At 41.9% G+C, this 18,437-nt stretch overlaps 1 protein-coding gene across 2 annotated transcripts in view; it reads right to left on the reverse strand.

Moving 5' to 3' along the window:
- Positions 1 to 4,302: 4,302 nt before the first annotated feature.
- The window catches only part of Fam81b (family with sequence similarity 81, member B), a 77,208-nt gene continuing 63,073 nt past the window's right edge, over positions 4,303 to 18,437 (reverse strand). For both annotated transcript variants that reach the window (XM_017315694.2, NM_001370926.1), the window contains exons 8-10: positions 16,696 to 16,831; positions 14,397 to 14,592; positions 4,303 to 4,734 (exon numbers count right to left, since the gene is read on the reverse strand). In XM_017315694.2, coding sequence (XP_017171183.1) covers positions 4,601 to 4,734; positions 14,397 to 14,592; positions 16,696 to 16,831 — 466 coding nt within the window. In that variant the 3' untranslated portion in view covers positions 4,303 to 4,600. The remainder of the gene's footprint in view (positions 4,735 to 14,396; positions 14,593 to 16,695; positions 16,832 to 18,437) is intronic.

Here is an 18,437-nt window from a genome sequence, read left to right on the forward strand (position 1 = left end):
AACCACTGGACTCACAGTTTTGACTGTACCCAGAATATATAATGTATATACTGTATATCCCTTAGTACACAGACCCTGCCCCGCTGCATCATTTCTCTTTCCTTCAGCCCAGCTGTGCTTCCTCCTCCCTGTCTCTTCTGCACATTCCAGGCAAAGGAATCTCAAATGCAAATCTCTTAGTGCCTATTATGGGCCCTTGGGTTAAAGCCCAGTTTCTCAACATAAATTACTAAGTCCTTTGTGGTTTAACCACACACACCCTCAGTGTTGCCCAGCTCTCTCTCTCCCCACTTCCTGCATGTGCCTCCCCTCCCCATCTTCCAGGACACGTTAGGCTCTGACTATATTGAACTTCTTGAAGTTCATGGATTTAGTCTCTTGTCCTACAGACTCTTCTCACTCTACTCCACTTGGCTTAGTTCCCATCACAGCCTTGCCCATGTGTTTGCAAATGCAATTATTGGGCTTTCCATAGTCTGTAACTTCCTTAAGAGCAAGATATTAGCCTCCTATTAAATATATGGACAAAACATGAAGTCTGCCTTTCTGAGTCTGCAGGTAATTCATCTGTAGACTCAACTATTGGTAAAAAGTAGTTTAAAACTTGAACTGTATAGAACATGTACTTCTTTTGGTTATCATCCCCACTAACCCTGCCAGAAGAAAAAAGGTTTAGCGAAACTATATAGCACTGACATTCTGACATTGCAATAATCTAGTGAGGTTTAAAGAACATGGATGGCAGCTGTGCGTGGTATCGTATGCCTTTAATCCCAGCACTCGGGAGGCAGAGGCAGGCAGATTTCTGAGTTCAAGGCCAGCCTGGTCTACAAAGTGAGCTCCAGGACAGCCAGGGCTATACAGAGAAACCCTGTCTCGGAAAAAAAAAAAAAAAAAAAAAAAAAAAAAAAAGAACCTGGATGGCTAGGGATGTGGCGAATTGTGAAGTGTATGTGTGACCTGCTTGAAAACTTGGGGTCACTCCAACATAGGAATTTGATATATGTGCTACGGTTTCTCCTGTGGTTCCTCTGTTTCCTCCCTCTCGGTATGTCCAGGCATCACTACACACTAGGCTGGAACCAGAGCAGGTGGGGTCTGTAGGATCCTGGTCTGGCTAGGAGTGAGTGCCAGACCTGGTGTGGGGAGGGATTTCTCTGATGATTTTAATGAAACAGCTCTCTTACGTGGTCTTAGCTTATGCCCGTACCTCTATTTGGGGTGGACAAGGGCTATTTATGAACCTTGAAGAATGGGAAGATGTTCTTCTTTTTTTTTTTATTACATATTTTCCTCAATTACATTTCCAATGCTATCCCAAAAGTCCCCCATACCCTCCCCCCCACTTCCCTACCCACTCATTCCCATTTTTTTTGGCCCTGGCATTCCCCTGTACTGGGGCATATACAGTTTGCGTGTCCAGTGGGCCTCTCTTTCCAGTGATGGCCGACTAGGCCATCTTTTGATACATATGCAGCTAGAGACAAGAGCTCCGGGGTACTGGTTAGTTCATAATGTTGTTCCACCTATAGGGTTGCAGATCCCTTTAGCTCCTTGGGTACTTTCTCTAGCTCCTCCATTGGGGGCCCTGTGATCCATCCAATAGCTGACTGTGAGCAGAAGATGTTCTTCTTAAGGTGAAGTTTCATTGGCTGGAGTTTAAATTGAGTACTATGAATGCTTCGTTTGCATGGAGAGACCTTCTAGGAATCCCTTGTACTTGCTGGACAGATTCTTATCAGGAAAGAGGAAGTTGCCAAGGACCATGTGAAATTCCTCAGGTGGGAGATTGGGGGTTAGGTTCCCCAGATCAGAGAGAGAAGAGGAAGCCCTGGTAAGAAATGGGAGTCCTCCATTTTGCTCAGAGGAGCCATCTGGACATGGTAGACTACAACCTTAGTGGCAATGTGCAATAAAGGAACAAATGAAATATAAGAATCTGCATAGGTCTTCAACAAATGCTACATGATTTTACAAGAGTTCAACATGTATGGATCATGATGCTGAAGGACAACCATATTCTCCATCTGTGTGTGTGTTGAAGTGTGTATGCATGTATCTGTGTAGACGTTTAAGGCTAGAGGAGGACATCAAATATCCTATCCCTTTTCACTTGAAACGGTCTTTTCACTGAACCTGCCGTTGTACTGGTGTCAGCTTGCTCCAGTGATCTTCCTGTCTTGGCCCCTGCAGGTGCTGGTATGGACATTTTTTTTGTTGTTGTTGTTTTTCTGTGGTTTTTTTTGTTTGTTTTTTGTTTTTTTTGTTTTTTTTTTTGTTTTTTTTTTGAGACAGGGTTTTTCTGTATAGCCCTGGCTGTCCTGGAACTCACTTTGTAGACCAGGCCTGCCTCAAACTCAGAAATCCGCCTGCCTCTGCCTCACCACATCTGGCTACATGCCAGCTTTTTAATGTGGGTGCTGGAATCTAACGCAGGTCTTCCTACTTGTACAGCAGATGTTCTCCTCCACTGAGCCATCTCTTTGTTTCCCTTCCCTTATGCTGTCCCTCCATATTGTTGTCTTGCTATGTGGAAACCTTTTATTTGATGCAGTCACACTTTTCTCACTCTGTGCTTTGATCTTATGTCCAAAAAGTCACTACTACAACTAATGTCAAGAAGTTTCCAGAATATTTTCAAAAAGCAGGTTCTAATATGGGGGAAGCAAATGCTGGGAGACAGCAGGACTTACACTATCCAAGACTGTGTAAACGGTATTAGGATACAAAAAGCTCATGAGCTATTTATCATCTACTCTGGATATGATCCCAGAGTTCCAGTGCTCCAGCATTAGCCTGTGTCTGCGGGGAGAGGAGCGTCACATTCCCTCAATGATTAAGCAAACGCATTGGAGATGGAGTAAGAGCCATGGCTCTGCTCTGTCTTGACCTTCTCTCAAAACAGAAGCTCCTTCATGCTGATAACATTTTTGAGTAAACCTAAATGGAGTAATGCAAGGGGAAAGGGAAAGAGGTCCAGTCCTCCAGTGTCCTCTGAACAGAGGTTAAATTGTGTAACCATCAAAGTTTCTTCAGCTGCAGAATCCCTCATGAGTATGAGTCCTGGGTGTGTCTTTACAAGGCTTTGGGGAGCTTTGTGTAATAGATCAGGTTTGGGATTGTAATTCTGCAGGGTCTGTGCATGATAGAGAGTCAGGAGATGAAGGGAAGAGGGGAGAAGAGAATGTTTAATCGATGCTTCCAAGTTGCCTTCTAGTTCATCATACCAGTTTATAGGCTCACCAATGCTCGACAAGAGCTTTCTTTTCTTTCTCCCACGTGTCCATGCAGTATTATCAACTAACTCACTGCCTGGCAACCTGAAGATGGTAACTGAGATCCCTTGATTCTTTTGAGAGCAATGGTGAGCATTTTTCATCCTTCCATTGTTTATTATAGTTTTCTGTCGCCTACCTAGTCATATACTGTGACCATATTGAAAATAAAAATTTGAATATACCACTTTCTTGCTGACTTAGAAACATTTGTGATTACTCGGAGGATGGGATCTTGATCCTTAGCGTGATATTTGATTACAAGAGGCTGCTTTTCTGTTTAGAACTCTTAAATCTACCATGACTTTACCTCCAGAGATAATGAAGCCATGTGTACACTAATGACTGTAAGTAGGGATGTTTTACATGATTAAAAAATTAGCAAAGTGGGTGTAGGTGAAATGTTTGGGTGTTAAAATTGCTTTATTATGGGAGAAATTGTTACTATTTTTAGAAATGTACAAACCAAGGAAGGTTTCTAAATCCGGTAATGGGTACCCTTGTCGGGCTTATAAAACCTGTAGGTAGAAATTAGTCCTCATTCCAGCACAAACAGTGTACCACAAAGTAAGAATGCCTTCTTCTACTAGTTCCCATAGTTCCCAATTAACTTTAATTGTCAACTTGACACAACCAGGACTCACCTGGGAAGAGCAACTCAGTGGGAAATTATCTGTGATTTAGTTGGCATGTGGATATATTTGTAGGGAGATGTTTTAAATAATCAATATGGGAAGACCATGCCCACTATGGGTGGTAACTTTCCTTAGTCAGGGGTCATGAAGTGTAGAACAGTGGAGACAGCCGAACATGAGTAAGCATGAGAAATATTTATGCATTCATTCTCACTGTTCCTAACTATGGATGTGATAAGACGAGCTGCTTCAAACTCCTGCTGCTTGATATCTCTACAATGAATTGTAAGCCAAATTAATCCTTTTTGTTAGGGAGGTTTTACACAGGAGCAGAAATGAAACTATAGTGGTTGTTATTGTCAGACATAATCAGTCATCTAGTGGTTCTGCCATATACTTGAACTTACTTTATTCATCAGGTACAGGATACAAATTTTGCTTTTCTTACTTGTGGGCAAATAAAAATATAACTATGCATGTATGAAAACAAATTTCTTAATTTTTCATTAAGAAATTAAAGGCATCATTAAGCTTTTTGCTTTATTGTGTCTTTTCCCCCTGGAATGTTGATTTCTTTTAGAGGTGATAAGAAATACCAGAAGTAATAGCCTAAAGATATTCATTTTCTTATTCACAACTTTTCCCAACAAACCCTTGCACCAGCTGCTGGAAAAGACAGTGTCTTCAAAGTTACACTTCTTGAAGTTCCACTATTTTACGTTGTAATTTCTTTAGGTCTTTCTGTACTTTATGTTTCTCTAAATCCATTTTTGTTTTCTGTATTTGTTGGAGAGAATTGAGGGAGTCGTGGATTGATTTAAATCCTAGAACAAGAAAGGAGAACAAATATATTAAAAACAATGCATTGGAGCTCCCCTGCCACCAGACGTGCTCTTTAGCAGGACTTCCATAATTGATTAACCTTTAATTCAAAGAGCATTAAATTCCATTAAGACAAATCTAAAAATATACAGATGAATTAGCTTATAGTAGCTTAACTGGATCTGGCTTTATTATGAATACTGTTCTTTCCCCTCTCTGTGATCATACTGGCTAGTTCAGAGGAACTTTAAAATATTTTCTTCTTCAGAGAACCAAATATCCCTATTTAAAAATGGGGAACAGAAATAAACAGAGGATTCTCAACTGAAGAAACTTGAAGGGCTGAAAAGCACCTAAAGAAATGTTCAACATCCTTAGTCATCAGGGAAATGCAAATCAAAACATCCCTGAGATTCTACTTCACACCAGTCAGAATGGCTAAGATAAAAAACTCAGGTGACAGCAGATGCTGGTGAGGATGTGGAGAAAGAGGAACACTCCTCCATTTGTGGGATTGCAAGCTTGTACAATCACTCTGGAAATCAGTTTGGCAGTTCCTCAGAAAATTGGACATAGTACTACCTGAGGACCCAGCTCCTCTGGGTATATGCCACTCCTGGGCATATACCCAGAAGATGCTCCAACACATAATAAGGATACCTGCTCCACTATGTTCATAGCAGTCTTACTTATAATAGCCAGGAGCTGGAAAGAACCCAGATGTCCCTCAACAGAGAATTGGATACAGAAAACGTGGTACATTTACACAATGGAGTACTACTCAGTTATTAAAAACGATGAATTCATGAATTCTTAGGCAAATGGATGGAACTAGAAAATATCATCCTGAATGAGGTAACCCAATCACAAAAGAACATACATGGTATGCACTCACTGATAAGTGGATATTAGCCCAAAAGCTCGGAATACCCAAGATACAATTCACAGACCACATGAAACTCAAGAAGAAGGAAGACCAAAGTGTGGGTGCTTCATTCCTTCTTAGAAAGGGGAACAAAATATTCACAGGAGCATATATGGAGACAAAGTGCAGAGCAGAGCCTGAGGGAAAGGCCATCTAGAGACTGTCCCACTTGGAGAGTCATCCTATATATTCACCAAACTGCAACACTATTGTGGATGCTAAGAAATGCATGCTGAAGGAGCCCACTATAGCTGTCTCCTGAGAGGCCTGCCAAAGCCTTACAAATACAGAGGTGAATGTGTGCAGCTAACCATTGGAATGAGTGCAGGGTCCCCAATGGAGGAGTTAGAGAAAGGACTGAAGGAGCTAAAGGGGTTTGCAACCCCATAGGGAGAACAACAACCAACAGTGCAATATCAGGAAGAACAATATCAACCAACCATACTGCCCAGAGCTCCCAGGGACTAAGCCACCAACCAAGGAGTACACATAACTCCAGCTACATATGAAGCAGAGGACGGCCTTGTCAGGCGTCAATGCGAGGAGAGGTCCTTGGTCCTATGAAGGCTTGATAGATGCCTCAGTATAGGGGAATCAAGGGCAAGAAGGCTGGCTAGGTGGGTGGGTGGGTGGAAGAACACCCTCATAGAAGCAGGGGGAGGGGGCATGGGATAGTGGGTTACTAGGATGGTGGGAAACCAGGCAAGGGGATAATACTTGAAATGCAAATAAAGAAAAATATCCGACAAGTCCCTTCTGCTCGACTCGTGACTCGAGCCCCGGGCTACCTTGCCAGCAGAGTCTTGCCCAACACCCGCAAGGGTCCACACAGGACTCCCCACGGGACCCTAAGACCTCTGGTGAGTGGATCACAGTGCCTGCCCCAATCCAATCGCGCGGAACTCGAAACTGCGGTACATAGGGAAGCAGGCTACCCGGGCCTGATCTGGGGCACAAGTCCCTTCCGCTCGACTCGAGACTCAAGCCCCGGGCTACCTTGCCAGCAGAGTCTTGCCCAACACCCGCAAGGGTCCACACGGGACTCCCCACGGGACCCTAAGACCTCTGGTGAGTGGATCACAGTGCCTGCCCCAATCCAATCGCGCGGAACTTGAGACTGTGGTACATAGGGAAGCAGGCTACCCGGGCCTGATCTGGGGCACAAGTCCCTTCCACTCCACTCGAGCCCCAGCTACCTTGCCAGCTGAGTCGCCTGACACCCGCAAGGGCCCACACAGGATTCCACACGTGATCCTAAGACCTCTAGTGAGTGGAACACAACTTCTGCCAGGAGTCTGGTTCGAACACCAGATATCTGGGTACCTGCCTTGCAAGAAGAGAGCTTGCCTGCAGAGAATACTCTGCCCACTGAAACTAAGGAGAGTGCTACCCTCCAGGTCTGCTCATAGAGGCTAACAGAGTCACCTGAAGAACAAGCTCTTAACAGTGACAACTAAAACAGCTAGCTTCAGAGATTACCAGATGGCGAAAGGCAAACGTAAGAATCCTACTAACAGAAATCAAGACCACTCACCATCATCAGAACGCAGCACTCCCACCCCACCTAGTCCTGGGCACCCCAACACAACCGAAAATCTAGACCCAGATTTAAAAACATTTCTCATGATGATGATAGAGGACATCAAGAAGGACTTTCATAAGTCACTTAAAGATTTACAGGAGAGCACTGCTAAAGAGTTACAGGCTCTTAAAGAAAAGCAGGAAAACACAGCCAAACAGGTGATGGAAATGAACAAAACCATACTAGAACTAAAAGGGGAAGTAGACACAATAAAGAAAACCCAAAGCGAGGCAACGCTGGAGATAGAAACCCTAGGAAAGAGATCTGGAACCATAGATGCGAGCATCAGCAACAGAATACAAGAAATGGAAGAGAGAATCTCAGGTGCAGAAGATTCCATAGAGAACATCGACACAACAGTCAAAGAAAATACAAAATGCAAAAGGATCCTAACTCAAAACATCCAGGTAATCCAGGACACAATGAGAAGACCAAACCTACGGATAATAGGAATTGATGAGAATGAAGATTTTCAACTTAAAGGGCCAGCTAATATCTTCAACAAAATAATAGAAGAAAACTTCCCAAACATAAAAAAAGAGATGCCCATGATCATACAAGAAGCATACAGAACTCCAAATAGACTGGACCAGAAAAGAAATTCCTCCCGACACATAATAATCAGAACAACAAATGCACTAAATAAAGATAGAATATTAAAAGCAGTAAGGGAGAAAGGTCAAGTAACATATAAAGGAAGGCCTATCAGAATTACACCAGACTTTTCACCAGAGACTATGAAAGCCAGAAGAGCCTGGACAGATGTTATACAGACACTAAGAGAACACAAATGCCAGCCCAGGCTACTATACCCGGCCAAACTCTCAATTACCATAGATGGAGAAACCAAAGTATTCCACGACAAAACCAAGTTCACACAATATCTTTCCACGAATCCAGCCCTTCAAAGGATAATAACAGAAAAGAAGCAATACAAGGACGGAAATCACGCCCTAGAACAACCAAGAAAGTAATCATTCAACAAACCAAAAAGAAGACAGCCACAAGAACAGAATGCCAACTCTAACAACAAAAATAAAAGGGAGCAACAATTACTTTTCCTTAATATCTCTTAATATCAATGGACTCAATTCCCCAATAAAAAGACATAGACTAACAGACTGGCTACACAAACAGGACCCAACATTCTGCTGCTTACAGGAAACCCATCTCAGGGAAAAAGACAGACACTACCTCAGAGTGAAAGGCTGGAAAACAATTTTCCAAGCAAATGGACTGAAGAAACAAGCTGGAGTAGCCATTTTAATATCGGATAAAATCGACTTCCAACCCAAAGTTATCAAAAAAGACAAGGAGGGACACTTCATACTCATCAAAGGTAAAATCCTCCAAGAGGAACTCTCAATTCTGAATATCTACGCACCAAATGCAAGGGCAGCCACATTCATTAGAGACACTTTAGTAAAGCTCAAAGCATACATTGCACCTCACACAATAATAGTGGGAGACTTCAACACACCACTTTCTTCAAAGGACAGATCGTGGAAACAGAAACTAAACAGGGACACAGTGAAACTAACAGAAGTTATGAAACAAATGGACCTGACAGATATCTACAGAACATTTTATCCTAAAACAAAAGGATATACCTTCTTCTCAGCACCTCACGGGACCTTCTCCAAAATTGACCATATAATTGGTCACAAAACAGGCCTCAATAGATACAAAAATATTGAAATTGTCCCATGTATCCTATCAGACCACCATGGCCTAAGACTGATCTTCAATAACAACATAAATAATGGAAAGCCAACATTCACGTGGAAACTGAATAACACTCTTCTCAATGATACCTTGGTCAAGGAAGGAATAAAGAAAGAAATTAAAGACTTTTTAGAGTTTAATGAAAATGAAGCCACAACGTACCCAAACCTATGGGACACAATGAAAGCATTTCTAAGAGGGAAACTCATAGTGCTGAGTGCCTCCAAGAAGAAACGGGAGACAGCACATACTAGCAGCTTGACAACACATCTAAAAGCCCTAGAAAAAAAGGAAGCAAATTCACCCAAGAGGAGTAGACGGCAGGAAATAATCAAACTCAGGGGTGAAATCAACCAAGTGGAAACAAGAAGAACTATTCAAAGAATTAACCAAACGAGGAGTTGGTTCTTTGAGAAAATCAACAAGATAGATAAACCCTTAGCTAGACTCACTAACGGGCACAGGGACAAAATCCTAATTAACAAAATCAGAAATGAAAAGGGAGACATAACAACAGATCCTGAAGAAATCCAAAACACCATCAGATCCTTCTACAAAAGGCTATACTCAACAAAACTGGAAAACCTGGACGAAATGGACAAATTTCTGGACAGATACCAGGTACCAAAGTTGAATCAGGATCAAGTTGACCATCTAAACAGTCCCATATCACCTAAAGAAATAGAAGCAGTTATTAATAGTCTCCCAACCAAAAAAAGCCCAGGACCAGATGGGTTTAGTGCAGAGTTCTATCAGACCTTCAAAGAAGATCTAATTCCAATTCTGCACAAACTATTTCACAAAATAGAAGTAGAAGGTACTCTACCCAACTCATTTTATGAAGCCACTATTACTCTGATACCTAAACCACAGAAAGATCCAACAAAGATAGAGAACTTCAGACCAATTTCTCTTATGAATATCGATGCAAAAATCCTCAATAAAATTCTCGCTAACCGAATCCAAGAACACATTAAAGCAATCATCCATCCTGACCAAGTAGGTTTTATTCCAGGGATGCAGGGATGGTTTAATATACGAAAATCCATCAATGTAATCCATTATATAAACAAACTCAAAGACAAAAACCACATGATCATCTCGCTAGATGCAGAAAAAGCATTTGACAAGATCCAACACCCATTCATGATAAAAGTTTTGGAAAGATCAGGAATTCAAGGCCCATACCTAAACATGATAAAAGCAATCTACAGCAAACCAGTAGCCAACATCAAAGTAAATGGAGAGAAGCTGGAAGCAATCCCACTAAAATCAGGGACTAGACAAGGCTGCCCACTTTCTCCCTACCTTTTCAACATAGTACTTGAAGTATTAGCCAGAGCAATTCGACAACAAAAGGAGATCAAGGGGATACAAATTGGAAAAGAGGAAGTCAAAATATCACTTTTTGCAGATGATATGATAGTATATATAAGTGACCCTAAAAATTCTACCAGAGAACTCCTAAACCTGATAAACAGCTTCGGTGAAGTAGCTGGATATAAAATAAACTCAAACAAGTCAATGGCCTTTCTCTATACAAAGAATAAACAGGCTGAGAAAGAAATTAGGGAAACAACACCCTTCTCAATAGTCACAAATAATATAAAATATCTTGGCGTGACTCTAACTAAGGAGGTGAAAGATCTGTATGATAAAAACTTCAAATCTCTGAAGAAAGAAATTAAAGAAGATCTCAGAAGATGGAAAGATCTCCCATGCTCATGGATTGGCAGGATCAACATTGTAAAAATGGCTATCTTGCCAAAAGCAATCTACAGATTCAATGCAATCCCCATCAAAATTCCAACTCAATTCTTCAACGAATTGGAAGGAGCAATTTGCAAATTTGTCTGGAATAACAAAAAACCTAGGATAGCAAAAAGTCTTCTCAAGGATAAAAGAACTTCTGGCGGAATCACCATGCCAGACCTAAAGCTTTACTACAGAGCAATTGTGATAAAAACTGCATGGTACTGGTATAGAGACAGACAAGTAGACCAATGGAATAGAATTGAAGATCCAGAAATGAACCCACACACCTATGGTCACTTGATCTTCGACAAGGGAGCTAAAACCATCCAGTGGAAGAAAGACAGCATTTTCAACAATTGGTGCTGGCACAACTGGTTGTTATCGTGTAGAAGAATGCGAATCGATCCATACTTATCTCCTTGTACTAAGGTCAAATCTAAGTGGATCAAGGAACTTCACATAAAACCAGAGACACTGAAACTTATAGAGGAGAAAGTGGGGAAAAGCCTCGAAGATATGGGCATAGGGGAAAAATTCCTGAATAGAACAGCAATGGCTTGTGCTGTAAGATCGAGAATGGACAAATGGGACCTCATGAAACTGCAAAGCTTCTGCAAAGCAAAAGATACTGTCAATAAGATAAAAAGGCTACCAACAGATTGGGAAAGGATCTTTACCTATCCTAAATCACATAGGGGACTAATATCCAACATATATAAAGAACTCAAGAAGGTGGACTTCAGAAAATCAAATAACCCCATTAAAAAATGGGGCTCAGAACTGAACAAAGAATTCTCACCTGAGGAATACCGAATGGCAGAGAAGCACTTGAAAAAATGTTCAACATCCTTAATCATCAGGGAAATGCAAATCAAAACAACCCTGAGATTCCACCTCACACCAGTCAGAATGGCTAAGATCAAAAATTCAGGTGACAGCAGATGCTGGCGAGGATGTGGAGAAAGAGGAACACTCCTCCATTGTTGGTGGGAGTGCAGGCTTGTACAACCACTCTGGAAATCAGTCTGGCGGTTCCTCAGAAAACTGGACATAGTACTACCGGAGGATCCAGCAATACCTCTCCTGGGCATATATCCAGAAGATGCCCCAACAGGTAAGAAGGACACATGCTCCACTATGTTCATAGCAGCCTTATTTATAATAGCCAGAAGCTGGAAAGAACCTAGATGCCCCTCAACAGAGGAATGGATACAGAAAATGTGGTACATGTACACAATGGAGTACTACTCAGCTATTAAAAAGAATGAATTTATGAAATTCCTAGCCAAATGGATGGACCTGGAGGGCATCATCCTGAGTGAGGTAACACATTCACAAAGAAACTCACACAATATGTATTCACTGATAAGTGGATATTAGCCCCAAACCTAGGATACCCAAGATATAAGATATAATTTGCTAAACACATGAAACTCAAGGAGAATGAAGACTGAAGTGTGGATACTATGCCCCTCCTTAGATTTGGGAACAAAACACCCATGGAAGGAGTTACAGAGACGGAGTTTGGAGCTGAGATGAAAGGATGGACCATGTAGAGACTGCCATAGCCAGGGATCCATCCCATAATCAGCATCCAAACGCTGACACCATTGCATACACTAGCAAGATTTTATTGAAAGGACGCAGATGTAGCTGTCTCTTGTGAGACTATGCCGGGGCCCAGCAAACACAGAAGTGGATGCTCACAGTCAGCTAATGGATGGATCATAGGGCTCCCAATGGAGGAGCTAGAGAAAGTAGCCAAGGAGCTAAAGGGATCTGCAACCCTATAGGTGGAACAACATTATGAGCTAACCAGTACCCCGGAGCTCTTGACTCTAGCTGCATATATATCAAAAGATGGCCTAGTCGGCCATCACTGGAAAGAGAGGCCCATTGGACTTGCAAACTTTATATGCCCCAGTACAGGGGAATACCAGGGCCAAAAAGGGGGAGTGGGTGGGCAGGGGAGTGGGGGTGGGTGGATATGGGGGACTTTTGGTATAGCATTGGAAATGTAAATGAGTTAAATACCTAATAAAAAATGGAAAAAAAAAAAAAAGAAAAATATCCAATTACACACACACATTTCTCTCTGTAGGCGCTGAGAAAAGATTTGTGGGCTTCAAAACAATTCTTGTTACCTCATCAAGTAAGCAGCTTGGGGGAGCTAAAGAGTGACTGTCCTCATCCCTCTTGGAGCTTCCTACCTTTTCTCCTCATGTCTAATCCCTCATGACCATAGGACTGTCAGGCCACAAGGTCAGACCCTACATCCTGAGGAGGTCTGCCACATAGTTGCATATCAACATCTTTTTATTCAAAGCATAAAGGAGTACTCTATTGTAGTCTCTCTTTTTTTAGAACCCCCACTTAGTAAATCAAAAACAAAGACTGAAAAATCTCTTCAACTCCTCCTAAGCAACAATAAGTATAATTAAATAGGAAATGGGTACTGAAATGAAATAGGAAGAGGGTCCCTGGTTGGAGGAGTCATTTGAGTCTAGGATATGATACCTGATCACAGGGTTCACTATTTTAACTTAGCTGTAGGACATGGGACTATGACTGTAGGAGGTGGGGCTATGGCTGTAGGAGGTAGGGCTGTGAGGGTTACTTGCTGTAGGCAGCACATTAACTTATGTGCCAAAAACATTGGGTGGAAGGAGGTACCTTCAGTGCATCGCCGTGAGACCAAATTCTTGTGGAATTTACACATATTTTTCTTTTCTTTTTTTTTTCAATTTTCTTTTCAATTTTTTTTGTTTTGTTGTTGTTGTTTTGGTTTTTTTGTTGTTGTTTTTCTGGTTTTTGTTTTTTTGAGGTAGAGTTTCTCTGTATAGCCCTGGTTGTCCTGGAACTCACTTTGTAGACCAGGCCTGCCTCGAACTCAGAAATCTGCCTGCCTCTGCCTCCCAAGTGCTGGGATTAAAGGCGTGCACCACCATGGCCGGCTTACACATATTTTTCTAAGCCCTGGAGGACACAACAGAGGCTAGACCTTTCTCTAATAAAGGAGCCTTGCGTTCTTCAGAATTGTGACTCAAGGCAAATGGCTGCTCCACAGCCCCCATTCCTTCTCCTTCTCTTTGACTTAGATGACCTTTGAAATCAATTCTCTTTGAAGTCAGCTCAGCTGGACACTGCTGCCTTTAGCCTCTTAAGAAGAAAAGCGGTTATTACAAGGACTCTGTTAATTCATCTTTTCCTCACTTTTAAAGGTCAAGTTGCCAGGTTGACATCTGTCCAGCACCACTACCTGCAGTTCAATGAGAAGGCCATTTGACTTTGTCTCCTAAGTTTATAATGGAGCCACAAGTCAGGTCTTTGTGAACCCAAGAGCTTGACATCTTACAGATTTATGACGCAAATATCTTAATAAGTAAAGCATCTCACAGCAATAACAGGCAGGAGACATGGTCAAGTGGAATTGAAGAACATCTACTCATGAATGTACCTTCAGTATTATGCTGACCTCCTATAAGACATTTAGGGAAGCCAGATTAAATGCATGATTATGTCACTAAATGACCAGACCCACTGAAAAGAGACACTTGGGAATGAAGGGGAGGGGAGGGGGAAGGGGGAAGGGGGAGGGGCAAGGGGGAAGGGAAGGGAAGGGAAGGGAAGGGAAGGGAAGGGAAGGGAAGGGAAAAAGCCATGTGTTCTTTGCTCACCTGATTGATAGTCATTTTGCATTTTCTCTAGTTCCCCCCAGATCCGCTTCTCTAATTGGCTCATTTTCTTGGACACTTTATTTTCTATGGTCTTCACTTTATTTATTTCTGCCTCCTGTTTCTGGGAGTTCATAAAATTCTCCAACTTGCTTGAAAGTTGCAGCATTTTTTCTTCCATCTTATTCTCAGATTTTTCCTTAAAATTTAAAAAAATGAGAGAGAGGGAGGGAGGGAGGGAGAGAGAGAGACAGAGAGAGAGAAAGAATTATGTGATAACTCCCCAAACGAGCAGCAGAATGGATTTATGCTTTGGCTTAAAGAAAGGGCTGTTTTTCTCATGAAGAATATGTAACTGTGCTCCTAAGTGTGAGAGTCAATTGCTTAGTGTACTGGCTGGTTTTGTGTGTCAACTTGACACAAGCTGGAGTTATCACTGAGAACTGTCTCCCTTGAGGAAATGCCTCCATGAGATCCAGCTGTAAGGCATTTTCTCAATTAGTGATCAACGGTGGGAGGGCCCATTGTGGGTGGTGTCATCCCTGGGCTGGTAGTCCTGGATTCTATAAGAAAGCAAGCTGAACAAGCCAGGGGAGGCAAGCCAGCAAATAACATTCCTCCATGGCCTCTGCATCAGCTCCTGCTTCCTGGCCTGCTTGAGTTCCAGTCCTGACTTCCTTTGGTGATGAACAGCAATATGGAAGTGTAAGCTGAATAAACCCTTTCCTCCCCAACTTGCTTCTTGGTCATGATGTTTTGTGCAGGAATACAAACCCTGACTAAGACACGTAGTTTGACTTTGTCATCTACATGTTATGTAGAGGGGCTGCTATTGCTGTTGTGCCTGGAAGGTTTGGAATTTAGTTTGGATAGTTTTAAATAAGTATCACAAAGGAAGATAACAGATGTACTCCTAAGTGTTATAAATAATCTGTACTCTATAGAACCTTACATCTCCAAGTGGACCCCAATCAATGAAAATGGTGACTCTACTCCAAGCTGTTTTTTGTTTGTTTCTTTGTTTTTTAAATCCCCTAGGTCATACCCTTCCCCTAGGAGTTCTGATTTAATCGGTGAATGATGCAATGCAGGATTAGCACAATAGAAATGCTCACCAAGTGATTCTAGGGTGTGAGTGTGGGTGCAGTGACAGCCCTAGACCTATGGGCTTTCTACAGAGAATCAGGGAGGACAGACTGGGCACAAATGCCATGACTCCTGTGAGTCTATTTCCTACTGCTTGCTTTAGGAACAGTGGATTCAGTCTCTTTCTTCCTCCTACAGTGATCCAGGATCACCCACTACTGCTTATAAATGGTAGAGGGCTTTGAGTTCTTTAGGAGTTGAAGAACTAGCAGGCTCACTTGGCAGCCATGAATCTAACGAAGACTTTGCTAGTCACAGCAACAATAAAGCTTCTACCTCATTCAGTTATGTGCAGACTCAGGTGTGGGCTAGAGACATTGTTACTGTATTGCTGGCAGTTCCACTGAATGAAGTTCTCAAGACATCTTTTCTGTACAATCTTTATGGCAGGCAGCCATGGGCTATCCCTTCTTGGAGGACTTGGGGTTCCAGTAGCAATGAAAGAATCTGGAAGCCCACACATAGGTGTGTTTCTCATATGCCCCATCAACCTCACTCTGAAAACTGGGACTTGCTTCACATGGTACGATCTAGAAAAGAGTTCTTAAAACGTTGGATCTATGCCAGGCATGGTGGGGCACACCTTTGATCTCAGCACTAAGGAGGTAGAGAGAGACAGGCAGATCTACGTGAACTCCAGGCCTGCCTGATCTACATAGCAAGTTCCACAGCAACCAGAGCTCCATAGTAAGATCCTGTCTCAAAAACAAAAACAAAACGACAATAACAAATAACTCTGCATCTAGTAATAGATCTCAAATAGGGTAAATTTCTTGTCTTCCAGAAGCTTTTAAACTGCCATGAGGTCAAGTGTCACCTAGGAAACTTGTCTAGAGCCCCAGATTCCTCCAGGAGAGCTCCAGAGAAGATCCTTCGCTTTGGGCCGAGAGTGGTTTGTTATTGTTGCTGCTGCTGCTCTTCCTCCTCCCGCTCTTGAAAAAGAAAATGTCTTCAAATTATTTTGGAACAGGGAGAGCATATTCTAAGAAATGTAGGTTCCCACATCTGGAGAGGAGATTCCTGGGCCAGAGGCAGGCACTGGACTCCTACAGAGGTGTTAAAATAGAAGCACTCGCCCATGCAGCAGAGATTCCTGTCACTGCTGGGGGCAGCCACCATGCACTGCTGTTAGCCTCATGACACAGGAGCACCTTACCAGCTTTTCCTGCACAACCTTCAGACACTCATTCATGTGGCTCAGGTGGTCTTTTCCGTACTTGATAAACTGGTTTTCGGTCCATTTTTGATTGGTTTCAACTTCTTCATATATATTTTTAGAAAGTGAGTTAAATCTAAGGGAAAACATTTTAATAAGTGAATTTAATAAATCTATAAATAAATACATGTAAATATAAATTAAATTGCAAGTATTTCAGGCCCTATAGCTTGAATGCTGCTACCATCATAGGAGAGTAGCCATAAACAACACAAATAGCATAGTTCTGCTCTGTTCAAACTCTCTGTATACCCAGAGTCAAATTTCACAAAATATTTAGAGGTCATGTAGTATATTTTTAAAAAAAAATTACTCAAAAGTATAAAATGCATCACCTTCATTCAGACTCAACTGCTTCACTTTTCTGGCCCTTGCTTTACAAGACCCACCTGAAGCAAGGAGAAGAGCAAAAGGGACTGACAATGTCATTAGGGGAAGGTGGGGGCAAGCCCCAAATGTACCTCAGCAGAGCAGTGTCTAAGGTTTAGCTTTGGGTAATGTGTGCCCTGGGGAAATCATCAAAACCATCTCCTTTCCACTGGTGGATCTGAGTGGATAGTTTTGTGCCAAGTCACTCACACGGCAAAATGAAGAACCCAACCAACCAACCCTGAAGTGAAGAATATACAGAAAGGAATTGCAGGCTGTCGTGATGAAGTATAAGATCATCAAATAACAACAGAAGATTTTAACAAATGGGAGTGAATATTGTTTCAGAGGTTAAAAGCATTGTAAACAGGCAGAGTTGACATAAAATGTCCCTGTGGAGTGGCTCGGTGGCACAAAGGGGAATTAAGTTTGACTTGACAGAGAAGTAAACCTGAGAAGGAGAGAAAGAAATTGTGGAAGTGTGTGAGTAGTCCCTAATATGGCAATTTCAAATTCCTTTTTGGAACAGACCATAATATTAGACTGACAGGAATGATATGTGTTGTCACTGATGATAAAATCCTTCTAAATGAATAGTGCTGACAAAGCAATAATTGCTCTGATATTCTTCTGACAAAATTAGGTACAGATTATATTATTAATCCTTCGAAATCACTTAAGATGTGAGGGACACATGGCACATATGTATATCTTTCTGGCTGTCATGAAAAGTATTTGGATTCATAATTAGCAAATGGAAATATCAGCTGAGTATCTTAGCATACAACTATAATCCTAGCACTTGCCTGCAGATGCAGGAGGATTGTTCACAGGTCAAGGCAAGTCTGGTCTACTTATTAACCTGTAGACTAGACAGGGTTGCAGACTGAAATGTTGTCTCAAAACAAAAGAGAAGTGGAGTGGAAGGAAAAGGAGAGAGAAAAACCACCTCAAAATAGGTGCCATAAAACAATTTCTATATAGACCAGTGGCTGTAAACTGCAGAGGATATTGAGTAATGTCTAAAGACAATTTTCATTGTCAACACTGGGAGGCGCTATTGACATTTAGTGTACAGGCTATGGTGGCTATTGCACATCCTCCTGATGCATACAGCCAAGATCATGCAACCAAGCTATCAGTAATGTTAGAGGTGACAAACCCTGACTTGCATCACAAAGGCAAGGACTGCAGAAAGTAAGATAATTAAAGTCCGATCTTCATCACATCTAAATTTTTTCACATTAGTTTTTGACAGTCACAGAAACTGTATCTTGATTTAGCTGAGTTCCTTGTCATTGAAGAACATGAAA

This window comes from Mus musculus, chromosome 13, assembly GCF_000001635.26.
Source record: "Mus musculus strain C57BL/6J chromosome 13, GRCm38.p6 C57BL/6J".
NCBI lineage: Eukaryota > Metazoa > Chordata > Mammalia > Rodentia > Muridae > Mus > Mus musculus.